Source organism: Schistocerca cancellata, chromosome 3, assembly GCF_023864275.1.
Source record: "Schistocerca cancellata isolate TAMUIC-IGC-003103 chromosome 3, iqSchCanc2.1, whole genome shotgun sequence".
NCBI classification, from domain to species: Eukaryota; Metazoa; Arthropoda; class Insecta; order Orthoptera; family Acrididae; genus Schistocerca; species Schistocerca cancellata.
In genome coordinates, this window is record NC_064628.1 from 731166260 (window position 1) to 731184265 (window position 18006).

General features: G+C 39.6%; 1 protein-coding gene across 1 annotated transcript in view; it reads right to left on the minus strand.

The window, feature by feature from the left end:
* Positions 1–5646: 5646 nt before the first annotated feature.
* The window catches only part of LOC126176542 (solute carrier family 22 member 7-like), a 193807-nt gene continuing 181447 nt past the window's right edge, over positions 5647–18006 (minus strand). The window contains exon 9 of the mRNA XM_049923699.1: positions 5647–5844. Coding sequence (XP_049779656.1) covers positions 5656–5844 — 189 coding nt within the window. The 3' untranslated portion in view covers positions 5647–5655. The remainder of the gene's footprint in view (positions 5845–18006) is intronic.

Below are 18006 nucleotides of genomic sequence, written 5' to 3' on the forward strand. Positions count from 1 at the left end.
CTTGCGACTTCTTTTGTTATGAGCCTTATGATTGGAGACAATTTTTACGTAGGTGTTCATCTAGCACACCAGCTTCTTGATCAATCAACACATTTTAGTTGGTACTCTAAGATCAAACAGAAAACTGAATCATGAAGATGTTCTACAGGCAAAACTGAAGAAGGGGGAACACAATGCAAAGGAAAGTACCACAGCTGTAATAGTCCTGAAATGGAAAGATAAGACGGATGTTCTGATGCTGAGTACTGTTCAAGGAGAAGAAGAAGCAGAAATTCAAACCAAGAAGGGCACAAAGAGAAAACCAGCAAGGATAATTCACTACAATCAGTCTTTTATAGATCTTTCTAACCAAATGAAGTCTTACTCGTATTGTCTAAGGCGGAGTGTGAAATGGTACAGGAAGCGTGCAGTTGAATTGCTGATAGGTTCAGCACTGGTAAATGCTCATGTGATTTACCGATGCATCAACAACAAGAAGATCTCAATCATAGAATTCAAAGGGGAAGTGACTTAGGGACTACTCAATACAGAAGATACCTATGAGCCTGAGACTTCTCTCACCAAAGCCATCGCGTTACCTGCAGATTGTGCACTTGTGTACATGGGAGCAGCCAGACATAGGTGTTCAGTGTGCTATGAAAAAAATGAAGAATGAATTTGGACGAGAGCAAGCTGTCAAGAAATGCAAGCAAACTGCATGGAAATGTAAGAATTGTGACTCATATTTTTGCATAGAGTGTTTCTTCATAAAGCACACTGCATACAGGTGTCAGAGAAACAAAGTGGATTGACCCAAATATTCAGTTTCATTGTTGTTGCAATTATAGTTGAAGAATGTAAATAAATCTGTATGTGATTTGGAATCTACGGTGTAAGTAATATGTCAAGCTAAATAATAAATAAATAATGAAAATAAGAAAAGTCCAATACGAATGAGCCATGTGCATATAACTCACGAATTCAAATGTAAATAACTACTCGAGCTCTTGAAAACCGTAGGCCACGAATATGATTTGTTACTGGGGCCATAACCGACTATAACACCGAGTCACAGCATGCTCCTGTGAGCTACAACTGCACCACGCAGCTTTAAATGGACAAATGACCTTGAGTTGTATTTACTTCTCGTGGCCCGAAGAGAACACTTCCTGTGAGTTATATTTAACTCATGTCCCAGTCAATGTGCTAGCTTCAAAATATCATTCAACGTCGACAAAGATTGGGCTGGACATTTAATTACTTGTATCTGGGTATTATCTCTTACAGCAGCGTAAAGAACTATGGCTTTGCATGAAGATAATTATTGGCTGATGAAGAAGTTGTCAATCGCGCTGTAGGACAGTAGCCATAGATATCAACTCTAGGTCCACTCTCACTAGTGTACACTACACTAAACTGGCGTTCTCCTGATCATTTAGAATACCAATCACAGAAATTTCGGGAATAAGTAGAGATTTTACGAACAAATTAATTTCTTGCAAATGTAAGATCAGGGGTGGTGCAACATTGGATACAATATTAAACTAACACTCGAGAGAGACATACTACCCAAACATTGCGATTTACTTGTTTTTTCCTTTTTTCGGTTGAGACGACTGCCGCGATAATTCCAAACGAAAACACAAGTTCGATATTGTTACTCCTACCTACCTGTGTAAGAATGTGTTCCGTGTCTGACTACCCTGTGGTCTGCAGAATTTTTTCAGTGAATATAAACACCGAAATCCCACGAAGCTGTTACGCAGTCGTAACAGGCGGAGAGGTGCTACTTCGACGTGGCCCATCCCCAGGTGATGGATTAGGGGGGGGGGGTCCTCACTGGTTTTCCAGCGGACTTGAGAGAAATAAAATAGCTGTCGCGAACCAAATACAAGCCCCATGGATTAAAACTCCTGTTGTATCTCGAGCAGTCTTTGTAAAGCTCCATCACTCCAACCTTACAAATTTTGTGGATTATGAGTGAAAAAGAAAACAAATTACCCCAGGGAGTAAGTTCTCTCGACCTCAAGTCGCAAGCAGGCATTCTGGACTCTGGCGAGTCTGCATGTTCCGCTCTTGTTTTATCGAAAGAACCTGAAAAACTCAAATTCGAGAAGAAATATAATATAGGAACACTGAACATTAACCGACTGATCAAAATAGGAAATCATCAGGAACTGACTGAAGCACTTGAACACCACAGTATCCAAAAACTGGCACTACAAGAAAATTATTTTCAAACGGGCAATTACCGAATTTGTAAAGGATAACCAGCAGAGTATATCTTTGGAAAATATCCTTAATTAGGTACAACCTTTATTGTTAGAAGACATATAACGTAGTCCGTTACAAACTTCAGTTCTACGTCCCACAGGCTCTCAGCATTGAAGATTAAATGTAAAAACAAAATGTATACGATAGGGAATGCTCATGCTCCAACAAATATTGACAGCAAACAAATCCGAAAAAAGTACGGACTTTCTGGGAAGAACTATGCCACACGATTCAGAAGATTCTAAAGGAAATGTTAATGTTCTGCTCGGGGATCTCAATGCACAGTTCGGCAAGGAGAAGAAATACAAAAACGTCACTGGAGAATACCCAGCGCATAAGGGACAAACTAGAACGGATTAAGACTTGTATACCTATGCCATTTCTTCAACCTCAAAATTGTAACTACACACTTCAAGAACCATTTCAAGAAGACGAACACTTGGAAAGCACCAAATCAACTCCTTGGAGAGTTCAAAATTAACCACATAGCCAATTCTAGAAGAGAATTTAACACAATTCAAAATATTAAGGTACAGAAAAGACTAAAAAACCTACAGATTACTATCTTGTTGAGTCTAAAATTAAATTCATCCCAAATTCAGGAACAAATGATAATAAACCTATGAGAAAGCATTTTGAAACCAGGACTATTGAGGCAGATAGTCAAAATTATTTTAAATCGAAATTGCAAGGTCAGACATGGGACGAAATGAAATCACAAGTAATGAAAGCTGCAGAAGAATCTCTTCCAACAAAAACTAAACAGAAGAATATCTGGTGGATTGAAAAGTGCAATGAATCTTGGAAAAGACAGACAAAAGCTTTGAGAAAAATTTTAATCGAATCCGAGACCAAAGAACCTAGAAAGCTTCAGAGAAGGTAGAAAAATAGCCTCCTACACAATCAGAAACGAAAATAGACTGTATTGAAAACTCTCCATTCAACAAATACAGATGTACTTCACTCAAAACAAATCCAGAGATTATTACGAATCTTTTAGAAGACACCTGAAAGGTTACAAATCACTCAGTTAAAATTTTCGTGACAAATCAGGAAATTAGGTACAAATTACCAAGAAAACTGCAACATTTTAGCATTCTACTTCGAAGACATTCTCAACTGTAAAGCGTCTCCAGAGGAACCGGAATTCAAAAATCCAGAAAAGATCACTGCAGAATCACATCCATCAACTCTAAATGAAGTCCGGCAAGCTATAAAATCCCTCAAAAACAACAATTGTTCTGGTGAAGATGGAATCACAACTGGACTTTTGAAACTAGGCAAGGAAAAAGTAGATTTACACCTCGGTACAATGATTAAGGAAATTTGGAGAACCGAGAAGTTCCCAGAAGATTGGAGGACGTCACTTATACTCCCGCTTCACAAAAAGGGTGACAGATCAGATGTGAACAATTACAGGGGGATTTTCCTTCTATCTGTTCCATGAAAGGTCCTTTCCAAGATATTACTAAATAATATTAAACCAGTTATCGATGCACATATAGGAGAATACTAAGGTGGATTTAGAAAAGGGAGGAACTGTTTGGAGCAAATTTTTAACTTTAAAAACATAAGTAGAACACGTGTTGGTGAACCACATGTTACGATGTTTATTATTTTAGTAAAGTGTATGACTCCATAGACAGAGAAAGCCTCATTAGAACTCTGGAGGAATCTGGAATTGGCAGAAAAACTATAGATGTAGTAAAGCAAACACTGACAGATACCAGGTCCATACTCAAATTTCGAGGCATGATTTATGAACCTTTTAAAATCCAAACGGGTATGAGACAAGGGGTAAAAGAAGTAAAGGGAATTTCTTTTGGAGGATCAGTTAAAGGCCTTGCCATACGTGCACTAGCTTTTGCAGATGATATTGCTCACCGTTCCATAGATATAGCAGACGCAATTAATCAAATGGAAATCTTAGCAAAGCATGCAGCCAGATTTGGTTTACAGATGTCACAAGAGAAAACTAATTTTATGTCTAACAAATATAATGAAATCATAGAATTGCACACAATTACTGGATATATCGAAAGGGTCAAATACTTTAAATATTTGGGAGAAACAATAACCGATACTGGCATAGAAAAAGGTGTCAAACTTCGAGTAGCTTAACTTACGAGGATAAACATTTTAACACAGAAGCTGTATTACCAAAAATGCCTGTCTCGAAATGTATAGTTATTACACTACAATACAGTGACAAGAACACAAGTTCAATATGCAGCAGAAAAATTCTCCCTCAAGAACAAAGGACTAATAGCTGAGCTCAAGAAGAAGGTAAGAGTAATTATGAGGAAGAGTGTTGGTGGACACAAAAAATTGGAGAAAAATGGGTAAAGATGAACCATGAGAAGCAAATCTATTAAACCACTCTCAACGGAAATGAGAACGAGAAGTCTGATGTTCTTTGGTCATCTGGTGAGAACGGATGATGGCAGTTAAACGAAGAAAATCTTCAATATTATCCAACAGAAGAAAAGAGCCAACTCCTGTTTGCAAGGGATAAAGAAAGACCTCGGTGAACTTGGACTTACAGAAATCGACGCAATGAATGGGGACAAGAACAGAACGGCAACAACTGAATTCGAGGTTTTTCAGGAGGCTCCAAAACCAAAGACGAACAGGAAACTAACAGCTGCGCATCTGGAGAAAATTGCAGAAGAGCAACCCGAGAGAAGAGAGAGAAAAAAGTGGACATGAAATAGAATTTGTTACGCGGTCCTTAGTTGGCCATTTCGTGTAAATAAATAAATACACAATAAACACCAAAATAAGGAGACACAAAACCTGGAGCACCGATATCATATCTTCAAAGTTAAAGTGTTAAAGTGTCTGGCAGGGAATTTTAACATAGCGCTTGAGGGAAGAGACATTGGAACTCAAATGAATGACAATAAACAATGAACGACATTCCTTCGTAATCGTATATTATGTGACATATTCACCAATAATCTTGAATGAAATCGTTTCAATAGATGCATTGTATCATTTTGGTTCCTCCCATTCGTGATAAATAAAATTTACTTCCTAAGACAACACGTGGTTCTGCATTTCAGAACACAGATGACACTCTGAGCTATTCTAAATTTTGCAAACTATTGCAATATTCTCGCCTGAAACTGCTCTTGACTGATACCTTTTATTTGCTAAAATTTGTAATTATTTTACTCGGTAGCACTTATTATAAGAAATTATGAAGCATGTGCGCAGTCTAAAGAAATATCTCGCGACGTATTTAATGATCATGTAGACCTACAGACAATTGTCATCTCACATTCTTCCATTATGTTGGCGTAATCTTCAGCTATGCTAACAAACAGGGTACAAATCTGCACATTTCTTCAGAATAAGTACATAAACGACACAATCGTCCAACGACCTCCCTAAATGGTTTTACGCCATGGCGTACTGTGGAGCAGGCTTTGGCTTCCAGCTCCAGTACTTCTGGTCTTTGCCAAAGACGGCAGCATCCTGTAATGATTCTGGTAACCTCTGCAACGCAGATTCTGGAAGAAATGATACTGCAACCGCTGTCCCCAAGTTTAGAGCTGCGAGAATGGCGTAGGGCGTCCGTCTATCACTCTGAAAAAGAGAACGAGCGTTAGCGAAGCAAATCATAGTTGCGAGTCAAGACAATACCCATAACATAGAGAGAAAAAGAAATAACCTTGGTTTACTTGAACAAGATCAGACTCTGAAACATTTGCAATTTCGTTACATTAATTTTCAGTTCTGGCACGAATGTCTACAGCACTGTGCTCTTATTTTAACTGGCTTTATGGTTTTTCTATATTAAAAAGTGACAATACTGAAATTCTGCAATTTATCTTTCACTCTACAGGGCTATGTAAACAATTACAAACTTTTCGACCGACTAAGGACGAGTGTCGGACCGTGACTTGAAACTTGTCACTTGTCTTCCCAAAGGTAACATACCGAGTTATGTCACCGCACAGGTGTGGTTTTTAAATCCTCCCGCAATAAGTTTCTGATCTTTGCTTCACGAAACGCAAAAGAGATAAGCTTTATGTTCATACAAATAGTTTTACAAATTCTGTGGAGTAATCTTGACCTCTCAGTACATAAAAGTAAACTTGGTACGAACAGACCTTGACGACCACCCAATGTTACCGACCGACCGCCGTGTCACCGCCGTCGTTACTCGATGCGAATGTGGAAGGGCATGTCGTCAGCACACAGCTCTCCCAGCTATGGTCAGTTTCCGTGATCGGAGCCTCAGCTTCCTCATCAGGTAGCTCCTAATTTGGCCTCGCAAGGACTCCGTGCACGCCGCTTGCCAAAAGCGCTCGACGGACCGGACGGTCACCCATCCTACTGCTAGACAAGCCCCACAGAGCTTGACTTCAGTGATCTGAACGGAATGGGTGTTGCAACTGCCGCAAAGCCGTTGGCGGTCTCTCAATAAATATTCTGAGATTAATATGAACCATTCTTGGTCACTCAGAAATATTGCTATATTTACTTTTTACCTACTGTCTCAATGAATAACACACACGTTTTAAACTTGATATTTATACACGTTTCTCTAAATCACATGAGAAATGTTCGCGGTTTCAGGAAGATATTCCGAAAATTTACGTAGTTATTCAATATGTCGAAGTCAAAATTATTGAATATTTGGCTATAGAGTATCAACAGATACTCTGTGCTGATCTTCTACACAACGCACGCAACAGTTAAATGACGTTGAACTGTAGCTACTAGAGGATTGTTTGTGGCGTAGTGTCACTGTTAATATTCCAGTATAATTCATTTACGTACAAATAGAAAACGTGCTTATCACGCCATGCTCCTGCGAAATACCTACTAAGATTAGCAACGAAAATATAAAATCGTATAGTGCACACGTTTATTCTGACATTTACAATAACTGTAGAGAAATAGCAAAAACTGAATTGTAGTTAGGTACCGTACAATGAAAATGTTTTTTTTTTAGACATACACTGGCTATATCCAGACAAATTATAAAACTGTAAAAACTGACATGTGTGTCTGTCTATTTGAACACGCTAATCCCAAAACTGGTAGAGGAAGGTTCATTGGATATTTATAGGTAATATGAGTGTAGCTTTGGGCAACGTATAGGTCTTATTTCATCAAAGTTGGATCAAGGAGAAGAAAGGCACTGAGATGTAAAAATTTGCGTAAATCAATTGTATCTGTTTATCTTCCTGAAAACACTAATTCTAAAACAAAAAAAAAAGATTTGATCCTGGAGGAAAGGTATCTTAGTTCGAAGTTTTATCTAAAATACTCCTCTCAGCTTGGTTGTTCAAACGTTTAATCCTTGTGGAGAACCTTAAAGAGCTAATAGATAGCGCCATTAGTTTAATAGGACGCCAAACAGCCAACAGATGGCGCTGTTAGCTTTTTCTCACTCGGTGACAGATTTATTTTCTGAAGTTTACGACAGTGACAGAATTAATCACCCCATTGTTACCTTTATGAATATAAATGAACAGCGAATTTTCTTTGCTAGGACATATAGACTTATCAATTTCGCCTTGTGTATTAGATACATAACGTTATTGCTTTCTTCTTTCGATAGGTTATAGTTAAATTTGACTTCTTTTCTACGACAGATTCTTTATTTCGCGGACAGAGGCATTTTAGTATAAAAACAAGAGGGACCAAATTTATTTCTGCATACGAATTTCGTAGTTTCGCTTTTTATATAAGTAACTAACAACGTAGCTTTGATTCTTGCGTTAGGTTTTTATTTATTTTATTTGCTAGGCAAACACATTTGTTTTCTTTGTGATTTGGCTGATTACTCATTACATGCTCATTTTGTTTTGTTTGTGAGTCAAAATTCCTTGAAATTGGTTGGGTTTTCTGAATGCATCACAACGGCTAAGAAACTGAGAACTCTGCGATCTCAAGAATGCAATGAAGATCGTGATGCGGGATCTGCTGCAGCTCCAAAACATCAGGCTTTGGCTCGCTCTGTGGAAACTGCTGGCGAAAGCGAGCTGTGACATAACTGTAACCGAGAACGAGAACATCATCCATGATCTCACCGCTCAGAGACATTCACTAACAGAAGATGAAAGTCACATCCCTCGAACATAGCTTCACAGAACACGAAACTTTAACGGGTGAGGTGGAGGCAGAATACAAATTATTCCTCGCAATGTACCATATAGCTTTAAGCGTGTGTAATTCCCTGTAAGCGTATGTTAGTCACATAAAGCTATATAAGAAAAAAACAAATCCCATGTATACGACGTCACGGGTATAGCTATAAACAAACGTCCTGCAAACGCCTGATAGCCTTGATCCTAACAGAAACAGGCTGAGTTTTTTTCGAATTGATATCGTTACATTATTTATTCGGGTTTTAAATCACTTCGAGAGTTAATGGAGCCCAATATTTACTGTCAAACAATCGCTTGCAAAATCTTTGTAAAAGGATTTAAGCTTTTCTTGCAAAGAAACTTGCACAGAAGCATCTTCACCCACAGAAAGGGAAGAAAGATTACCGTTTGACATCTCGTCGATACTATTAGTGAGTAATATCTTTAATGCAATTCATGTTCGGTTATTCAGCGCATTTAATATTTGATCAGCAAAACCATATATAGCATTTCCTGTTGAAAAGCCTTTCTGGAAAAAACCAAATTGACATTTTGTTAGAACAGCTCACTAATTATTCGATGCTACTCAGTAAGCACTTCATTTGAGTGTTCTGAAGCCAAGAAACTGAAAATTATATTCATTATCACAGACAAGAAACTGTAGAAATGGGTAGTTTTCGAATGTGCACCTTAATACATTTTTAGCCATAAGTCTCTACTAACTAGCCTGCTTTCCTTTGTTCCTAAATGATGAATAGATCAAAATCAGTGCCACTGACGTTACTTTCGAATATTTACAGCGTTTTAATTGTGTGTTGTTGCTTGGTATTCACAAAGTGTCCGACCCAGATAGCTGAGTGGTCAGCGCGACAGAACGTCAATCCTAAGGGCCAGGGTTTCATTCCCCGCTGGGTCGGAGATTTTCTTCGCTCAGGAACTAGGTGTTATGTTGTCCTAATCATCATCATTTCATCCCCATCGACGCGCAATTCATCGAAGTGGCATCAGACCGAAAGACTTGCATCCGGCGAACGGTCTACCCGACAGGCGGCCTTAGTCGCACGACATTATTATTCGTAAAGTAGACGGGATTCCTGGTCCTACGTCGTATTGGCTGATGTTGTCCGAAGATTTACGGACTGGACCCGAATTCGAAAGTCACAAGTGAAATACGTGCCTATAATTTCCATGTTAGTTTCCGTAGATACGAAAACATTCTAACAGCATCAGAACAAAATATAGCCAATGGTAAACCTGGTCTTGGTCACAAATTAGTAACTATATATAGTTATTGAGGCGTTGAAACTACTTATTAGACTATTGATCAATATACGGCGACAAAAATTTATCCGTCGTCACGTAAAATCAGCGCAAATTGATGTAGAGTTCGTCTTACGTCACCGGACGAGACATCTCTTCCTCTGGGATTATCTTACTGCCTTGGAAATGAGGCACCAGTATAAATGTGCGTGATCTGCATAGAAAAACACCCAACATTCCACTCTTCCAGATTAACTGCTCATGTGTATAGTGACCAAACAGCAACTGAAAAGCTGTTGCGAATAAACGATTGATAACAACAATAATAAAACCACAACTAGTTTTGAATAAAGTTTCTTGTTTTACAGCGGAAGGTTTACGATTATATATTAAAATTAATGAAAAAGTCTGACCCTTCAGCTGGTGAAATGCAAAGGTTTTCTTAGCGTTTTTTTATTGAATTCCATTCAGACACTTTGTATGGTAGGAAAAAAAACTCGGGCTGTACACACCGGTAATCCATCGAGAGCTGAAGCAGCAAACGCACAAGACGAGCGTGGCGTCATGTAGCAAATATGATACTGCATCGTTTGGCACTCTGACATTGGTCTGGTGATAGTTAATGTTGACATTTCACATCATGAAAAACACAACTAGTTGAAACTGTCATGGTACGACGTTCGTAATATCTAAAAATTTAATTGATGGTCTCGGTGTTATATAAACGCAATGACTACTCGGATTACGTCATCAATATGAAAAGATAAAATAGCGAGAGTCTAGCACGGTCACCCAGCTACAAGACCGAATGAGAATATATGACCCCAACTTGCCAGACATCGTTTGCAGTATTTCCAAGTCTCAGATGAAGTAGCAATATTAAGATCTTCCTGGAGAGCTCACAACGTCCTCACTGCTAACTACGGGCTGCTCCAGCGAGCCATGTGTGGAGATGGCAAATGGCAAATGTTTATTTTGTCAAAGCTGAAAATATGAACAATACGAACCTGTACAAAGGTCAGGAAACTGTGGTATATACGGACCACTGACTCCAAGTGGACTGTTTCTACTTCCGGTCTTGCGTCAGACACGCTTAGATTATCAAGTACACCACGAAAATGTGGAGATATTAGGGATAATAGACAAATACAAATAATAGACAAATACAACCATGTCACAGTGTGTTTCAAAAAGTATGTAGAGATTACAAAGTATTATTTTGTCCAAACTACCGATCGATGGGCCTCGGCTCGGCTATTGGAGAAACGAATACATTGTCTAATTGATATTAACAGCAGCTAGATGTCAGTTGTCTACTGTTTCTCTTGGTAACCGTCATATGTTTTAAATAGCTACTCGGCAGCAGAAATCATTTTGTGTTCTCGAGTTTGCGAAGTGCAATTCCGTGATTACAGTGCAAGGACGTTTCAGGTGGAGATACCAAATTGATCCTCCGAATGGGTGGAACATTCTCAGCTGGTATCGACAGTTTCTAGATACAGTATGTGTATATAAAGGAAAGAGTCTTGCCGCCCTCGTGTTCCTGAAGAAAATGTTGCACGAATTCAAACTGCTTTCCAACGTAGTCCTCCAAAATCAAGTCAATGTGTTTTTTGCGATATCCCAAACACCTGTTTACGGTTCATTCTTCTTTGATGGAAACCCGGTTAACGGTCAGCCGTATCTCGCTAAGTTACAAAACTTTATTTCCGAGTTTGCACGAAGACAAATTCATTTTTCAACAAGACGGGGCCCCCCCTTACTGGAGTCGCCAAGTACGTGAATATCTGAATGGAACTCTACCGAAACGTTGGACTGGTCGTCAATGAGCTGGCGACTTAGTATGCCTCAGCTTGACTCCACGGTCACCGTATTTGACACCCTCTGACTCCTTCCTGTAGAGTTTCGTTAAGGACAACGTTTATGTACCACCACTCCCACAGAACCAGGAAGAGTTGAAGGACCGAGTCCGTACTGCGATAGCCTCAGTGACGAAGGACATGCTTGCCCGAGTATGGGAGGAATTTTGGTATCAAAAATGGCTCTGAGCACTATGGGACTCAACTGCTGAGGTCATTAGTCCCCTAGAACTTAGAACTAGTTAAACCTAACTAACGTAAGGACATCACAAACATCCATGCCCGAGGCAGGATTCGAACCTGCGACCGTAGCGGTCTTGCGGTTCCAGACTTCAGCGCCTTTAACCGCACGGCCACTTCGGCCGGCTAATTTTGGTATCGATGTGATGTTGTTCGTGTTGCTAATGGAGGGCATATTGAACATCTATAATCTGAACTTGAGAGGTTCCTAAATAAGTGTGTAAGGTTTCATATTCGTATGTCTCAAAGATTAATAAATATATGCATTCGAACTACGTATATTCTTTTTGAAACAACCTGTATATCAAATAGTGGGGTCCAAGAGGGAAAAAAAACTAATTTACGACTGCTGAAGCAGAAACAAAACTGAAGTAAATTGTGTACACTCATACGTTCTCCATCTCCATTTATACCATAGGTAATGCACACTAACAAGTTCCTCATTGCTTCTGTAATTTTTCCCTTCTTGTTTGATATCGAAGCAGATGGCCAAGGCTACTCCTGTGATGTTTCGAGGAGACGTATGATACTAACGGTTAAGATTCATCACTTATTTGTAGCCGTTAGCAGCTCAGTTAATGTAGCAGTGAAAGGAAGTAGGAAGATACAGCTTCCTCACCGAAAGCAACTACCGTTTCAGGAAGTGAGCACTTTACAATTATACAGACAAGGTACTGATGCTGTGAACACTCTCTCAATGTCATAATCGCAGCTGAGGAAAATTCCTTGCAACGTGAAAGATGAGAGCAGGGCTATTGAGGATCAGTTGGAGTATTTCATTGAGAAGACAGGAAAATGTGAACCAGACCCGCAAATCACTGTCATGTCCGGTTCCGAGAACGGATGATTCCAGCAACGAAAACGAGTTTTCATGCCACTGTCATAGTCAGAATTTTGCAAAACCTTAACAATTTTTTAGCAACTCTATTGTCATAACGACGGTTAATCGGACTAAATTACCTTGAACTTTTCATTGTTATATCGATGAAATATTCGGAAAAATTCCGACTAAGGATATCACCCTGAGTTGGTATAGTAAATGTATTTGGCTCCCAGGAGGTCTTTTTAGTCATAAGCGACCCCTACCCTCGTCTTTACGTTCGAAGTACATACTTGAGCTATGATTATAGGACTGAGACACTGTTTACTGCAGCAATGCATTGTGTGCTTAGTTTCTCAAACGGTAGCTTCTTTGAAAATTATTCCGAATTTTCGTGCAAAAGCTGCGTCTTTCGACTTTCTATCGCTGTTGATTTCATTGAGCTCTAGGAGTCACAAGTCAAATGAGGAATTTTAATCCTCCGTGTCATATGTCTCCTGGCAACTGCACATGGATACCCATGGTCTTCTGGTTCACGAATACCACGCTACATCACTAACAACAGAGGACAGTGTCTCTGAATAGAATCTATGGAAAGGTCACTGGTACGAATCTGAAATTTGTTCGTTATGTCCATATCAGAAAAGATGGGAGAAACTACAGAAGCAATGCACAAGTAAAAGAACATATGAAAGCACACAACTCATATTTGACCATTAATTCTTTTTTGTTTCTACTTCAGTAGTCATACATCCAATTTGTTCCTTATAATGAGAAATTTGATTTACTTCTCTCTGACGTCAATTATTCATTGCACACGAATCTAACATTGAACAGATATCATAATGTAATTTTTAACTTCAACTCTAAAAATTTCATTTTTTTTCTTATGTACCGCCACAGCGTAGTTTGGTAATTGGCCCATAGTCAGCGCTAGTCGCAAACATGGCGAGCTAAGGTGAGGAGCTAGCATTCTGTATGTTGGAGTTCGACAAAAGCAAGTGCGCCACAGCTGTTAACGGATGTTTACAACCAAGTACGGTAAGAAGCCACCAACAACGAAGGCCATTTACCACTGGCACAACAAATTCCATATGACCGGTTGCTTGTGCCCGGCAAAGAGAGTGTCAGTGAAGTGAAGTGAGTGTCAGTGAAGGAGTCCAAAGAAATCAGTGAATCCTGCATCCGTGAACTTCAAACGACTCCAATGTCAGTGTGGAAAGTCCTGCGACAGCAGCTGTCTATGAAACCATTCAGATTGGAGATAGTGCAGAAGCTCAAAGACGACGACAAAGAAAAGCGTTTTGAACAAGTAACACGTCAGCCTCAGTTGCAAATAGAAACCAAACTTTACCCAGGTTTTAGCCAAAATAATTTGGCCTTCTTCACAAGCGAGTGACACTAAACTACTGCAAGCCAAAGTTTGGCCATGTCAAGTATATATTGTGAAAAGTACTTAAACCGACGAACTCTTGGAGGTTGTAGGGACATCAATATTTTTCCCTAATGTCATTTTTTCCTATGATGAGTATTTAAACCGGTAGATGAAGATTTCTCGGGTGGCTAATTAATTAAACTAACAAAGACTTTTCTATTTTTTTACGACCAAGAGACAACACATTAACACAACCCAACTTCAATTACAGTAGACTTTCAAAAATGTCTCCATTGACACGAAAACAAAGCTTACACTGCCGGATCACGTTCTGTCTAACACGGGAAAAAACATCAGGAGTGTCCTGAATTGTTTCCCACACAAAAAAGTGAGGATCGAGTAGTCCATGGTACAGAACCACCTCTGCCAATCCACGTGTCTGGGAACCGTCGGTCCAGGAATCGACACACACGACGACTGAAATGTGCCGGCGCCCCGTCATGTTGGAACCACATGCGTTGTCTTGTAGGGAGCGGGACGTCTTCCAGCAATTTTGGCAATGCTCTGGCGAGAAAATTGTAATAGTGCCTGCCATTTAATGGCTTAGGTAGCAGATACAGCCCAATTAAACAGTCCCCAACAACACCAACCCACACATTAACACAGAACCGCACTTGATGTGCGCTAGTAACTGTGGCATGCGGGCATGCGGGTTATCCCCACTCCAAGCATGCTAACTGTGCATGTTAAAGATTCCATCACTCCCGAACGTTGCTTCATCGGTAAACAATACAAAGGATAGAAATGTAGGATGCATTTCACACTGTTCCAGGTACCACTGCGAAAACTGCGCTCTGGATGGATAATCAACTGGTTCCAGGTTGTGGACACGCTGTATGTGAAACGGACGTAACAATTGCTCTACTACTTTAAATACTCTTCACCCTGTATAACTATAGCACTGTAGTAACCAGTAATAATTTACATTACTTGGGCTGAAGGGTATCGGTAGCCCCCACTGCGCGGACGAGGTGTCACTTAGTTGTTATGAATTTATTTAAAGGTTACCACATGCATCTTGAAATAGCCTCCGGCATTTTATACTTTTTATCACAAACATTTGTCGAGCTTGAGTTGCAACTTTTAATTGATGTTATTATTGCTTTTGGCTGAATCCACGTTATCCCGGTGCCTTACCACTCCCTAATAGCTCATACCGTACCAAACAGTAAAGTGTTTTAAACTATCCAGAGCGTTGATCAGTGGCTGACGCTATCGGCAGAGGGCGAGGAATTGCAGCGCCTCTGCAGCAGCCGCTATCGGTTCTGAGCTAACAGGTCTCAGAAAGCTCTGGTGGATCTGGCGTTCAGTGCAGACTGTCGGCCAAGAAATACATTTCAGTAATTTTGTAGGACGGTACTGTTATTACCGGTGTGTCAAATTATAATGACTTCAGAAATCTAGCGAAAGGTGCTAGAAAGATTCAGGCTAATTGTGGTAGCGATAGCCAGTTACTGCATTTAGATGACACGTGGTTTCCTGGTAGATCACGGGTGAAGCCGTCGCCGAACAGCTCGAAGAGAGGACAAGACTTCCTCCAGAAAATGCCACAGCCTACGGTGATTCCGGAATTAAAGTGTGTTGTCATTTCTCCAAATCACGATCGGCGCGGACTGAAGCTCTTCGGTGACCTGCCGCCAACCAGATTGTTTGTCAAAAAGTGTACGTACTTAGTACGAATAATTCACTTGCTATTGCTTTCATTATCTCTTATTACACTAGATTAGCAGTATATTTCAATGAAAGCGAATAGTATAAGCCTTGCTTAAGGTTCACATCGTGCAACAAACCGTTAGTGCTCTTGGGTAGTCGAAAGACGATATCGCCAAGGTGTGCTTCATATAAGTCCACAAAACGATGGAACATCGTACGCTGTTGCTGTCGCGATTCTGTTTTTGGAGAGGATCTTGTGTTTCATGACTTGCATGCTACACCCTCAGTTGCTTGTTGACCATGCTCCAATCTAATTTTCTCCAATATCTAGTTTCCCCTACAGTTCTAACCTCTTGCAGTTCCCTGCAATACCGTGGAAGTTATTCCCTGATGTGTTAATATATGTAAAAATCTGTCTCTCCTTCCTGCCAATATTCTCCCTATGTTCAACAATTCTGCGGATTACCTCCTCGTTTCTCTTCACATGAGTCCGCCCAGTTTTCAGCGCCTTTTTACAGTACCAGATTTCAAACGCTTCATTCCCCAATTCTCCGGTTCCCCGCAGTCGATGCTTCACTTCTTTAGAGTGATGCGCTGGTGACTTCCATTCTCATAAATTTCTTCCTCAAATTAAGGCTAAAATGTGATAGTGGTAGCCTCCGTGTGGAAAGGAATACTCTCTCTGCATGTTCATACCCGGTTTTACGTCATCCTTGCTTTGTTCGTCATACATTATTTTGCTTCCTAGGTGCATTTCGTCTGCTTCTGGGTTCCTAATTTTGATGCTAATTATATCACTTATCTCGTATTTTTAGTCCTAATTACTTTCACGTTTCTTCTGTTTACACACAATAGGCAAGTTGGTCTCTATAAATTGGTCATACTTCTTCGCTCTCACTGCAGAAACGAAGCTCTTCACTAAATCTTATCGTTGATTTCCTTTCATCCTGTGTGTTAATAACACTCCTGAACCTCCGTGTCTTACAACGTTTCCAATTCATTTACTTCAGATTCGCTTTTCCATTCTAATTTTTCCTCCAGGGTTCTGATTAACAATATTTTCTTTCTTTCCCTGCGCTGTACATCTGTTTTTCTGAGAAAATCGAACACCTTGCACAAATTTACATTTTAGAGCGGTTGCACTAGGTCAAAAAATATTAGGCAAGTGTTAAGATTTTTTGTAGTTCTTGTATCCTTTACCAGCGCAAAGATTTCTTCTATGGTGCGTTTACAGTTTTTAAAGTCAAACTGATCGCTATCTAAGAGACGCTAAACTTTTATTCCGTTCCCTAGCGATTATTCATCGGATCTGCTTTGGCGTTCCTTAAGAGAGCTGATTTTGTCCCATACGCCATTTTGGCTAAACGGAAGGGTTAGATGGTTTTTCTTGTCACCGAGATACTTTTAGACCGATATCAAACGACAAGATGATGAAATACAACAAGGGGACAATATTACATTGTAGGCGATACAAGAAGCACTATAGGAGATGAGGAATAGACAACTAGCTGGACCTTGTCTAATATGCAGGACCTCTGTTATAAATGAGATTGTTGCGTTTATTAAACGAATGTTGGAAATGAGATGTGGTAATCACCTTATGAAGAGTAGAAGAAGTAATATCTCTCTTTATATAAGGAACTAGATCTGCTTGTGAAAATTGTAGCGGAATAAGCCAGTTGAATCCCAGCTATAAATTATATGCACAAGTAATTAGTAACATACGCAAAAGAATAGCTGACGTGCTCATGTGGGAGGAGCAAAAGGTTTCAGAAAAGGATGATCATGCTGTGACAACAGTATTGTTGTAGACGAGAATGTAAGTTGGAATCTTGTATTGCATTTGTAGATTGTGAGTAGAGTGAACGGGTATATACTATGGAATATAACGGAAAGACGAAGTTATGCTAAGTGATAAAATTTTGTCCTTAAATAAAGAAATTTTAATCGTTAGAGAGAAAGAGGGAACAGAACGAACAGCAGTTAAAATATAAGCACGAGAAGAGTACTGTCGCTCAACCACCTTATTTAACACATACATAGACGACACTATGGAAACAAGAACGTGTGCGAGAAATAAAATTAATTGCATACATTCAAATGCTGTTCTCTTTCCTTAAGACCAAATAATTTCGGAAACGTTTGGTAATGGTTTACAAAAAATAAATGGAAAACGTCCAGTACTTTCTAACATTCTAACATAGTGCTACATTGAAAATAAGCTGAACAGGTGTCTCAATTTTAGGCATTAGGCTATTGTATAATTGCGAACATGGTGTTGGTATCTACAATAAGTTAAAGAAAACTGATATGATATGTTGCACTATACATAGCACATCAGCCAATAAATCCAGGAAAGATACAAAGACCATATTCTAT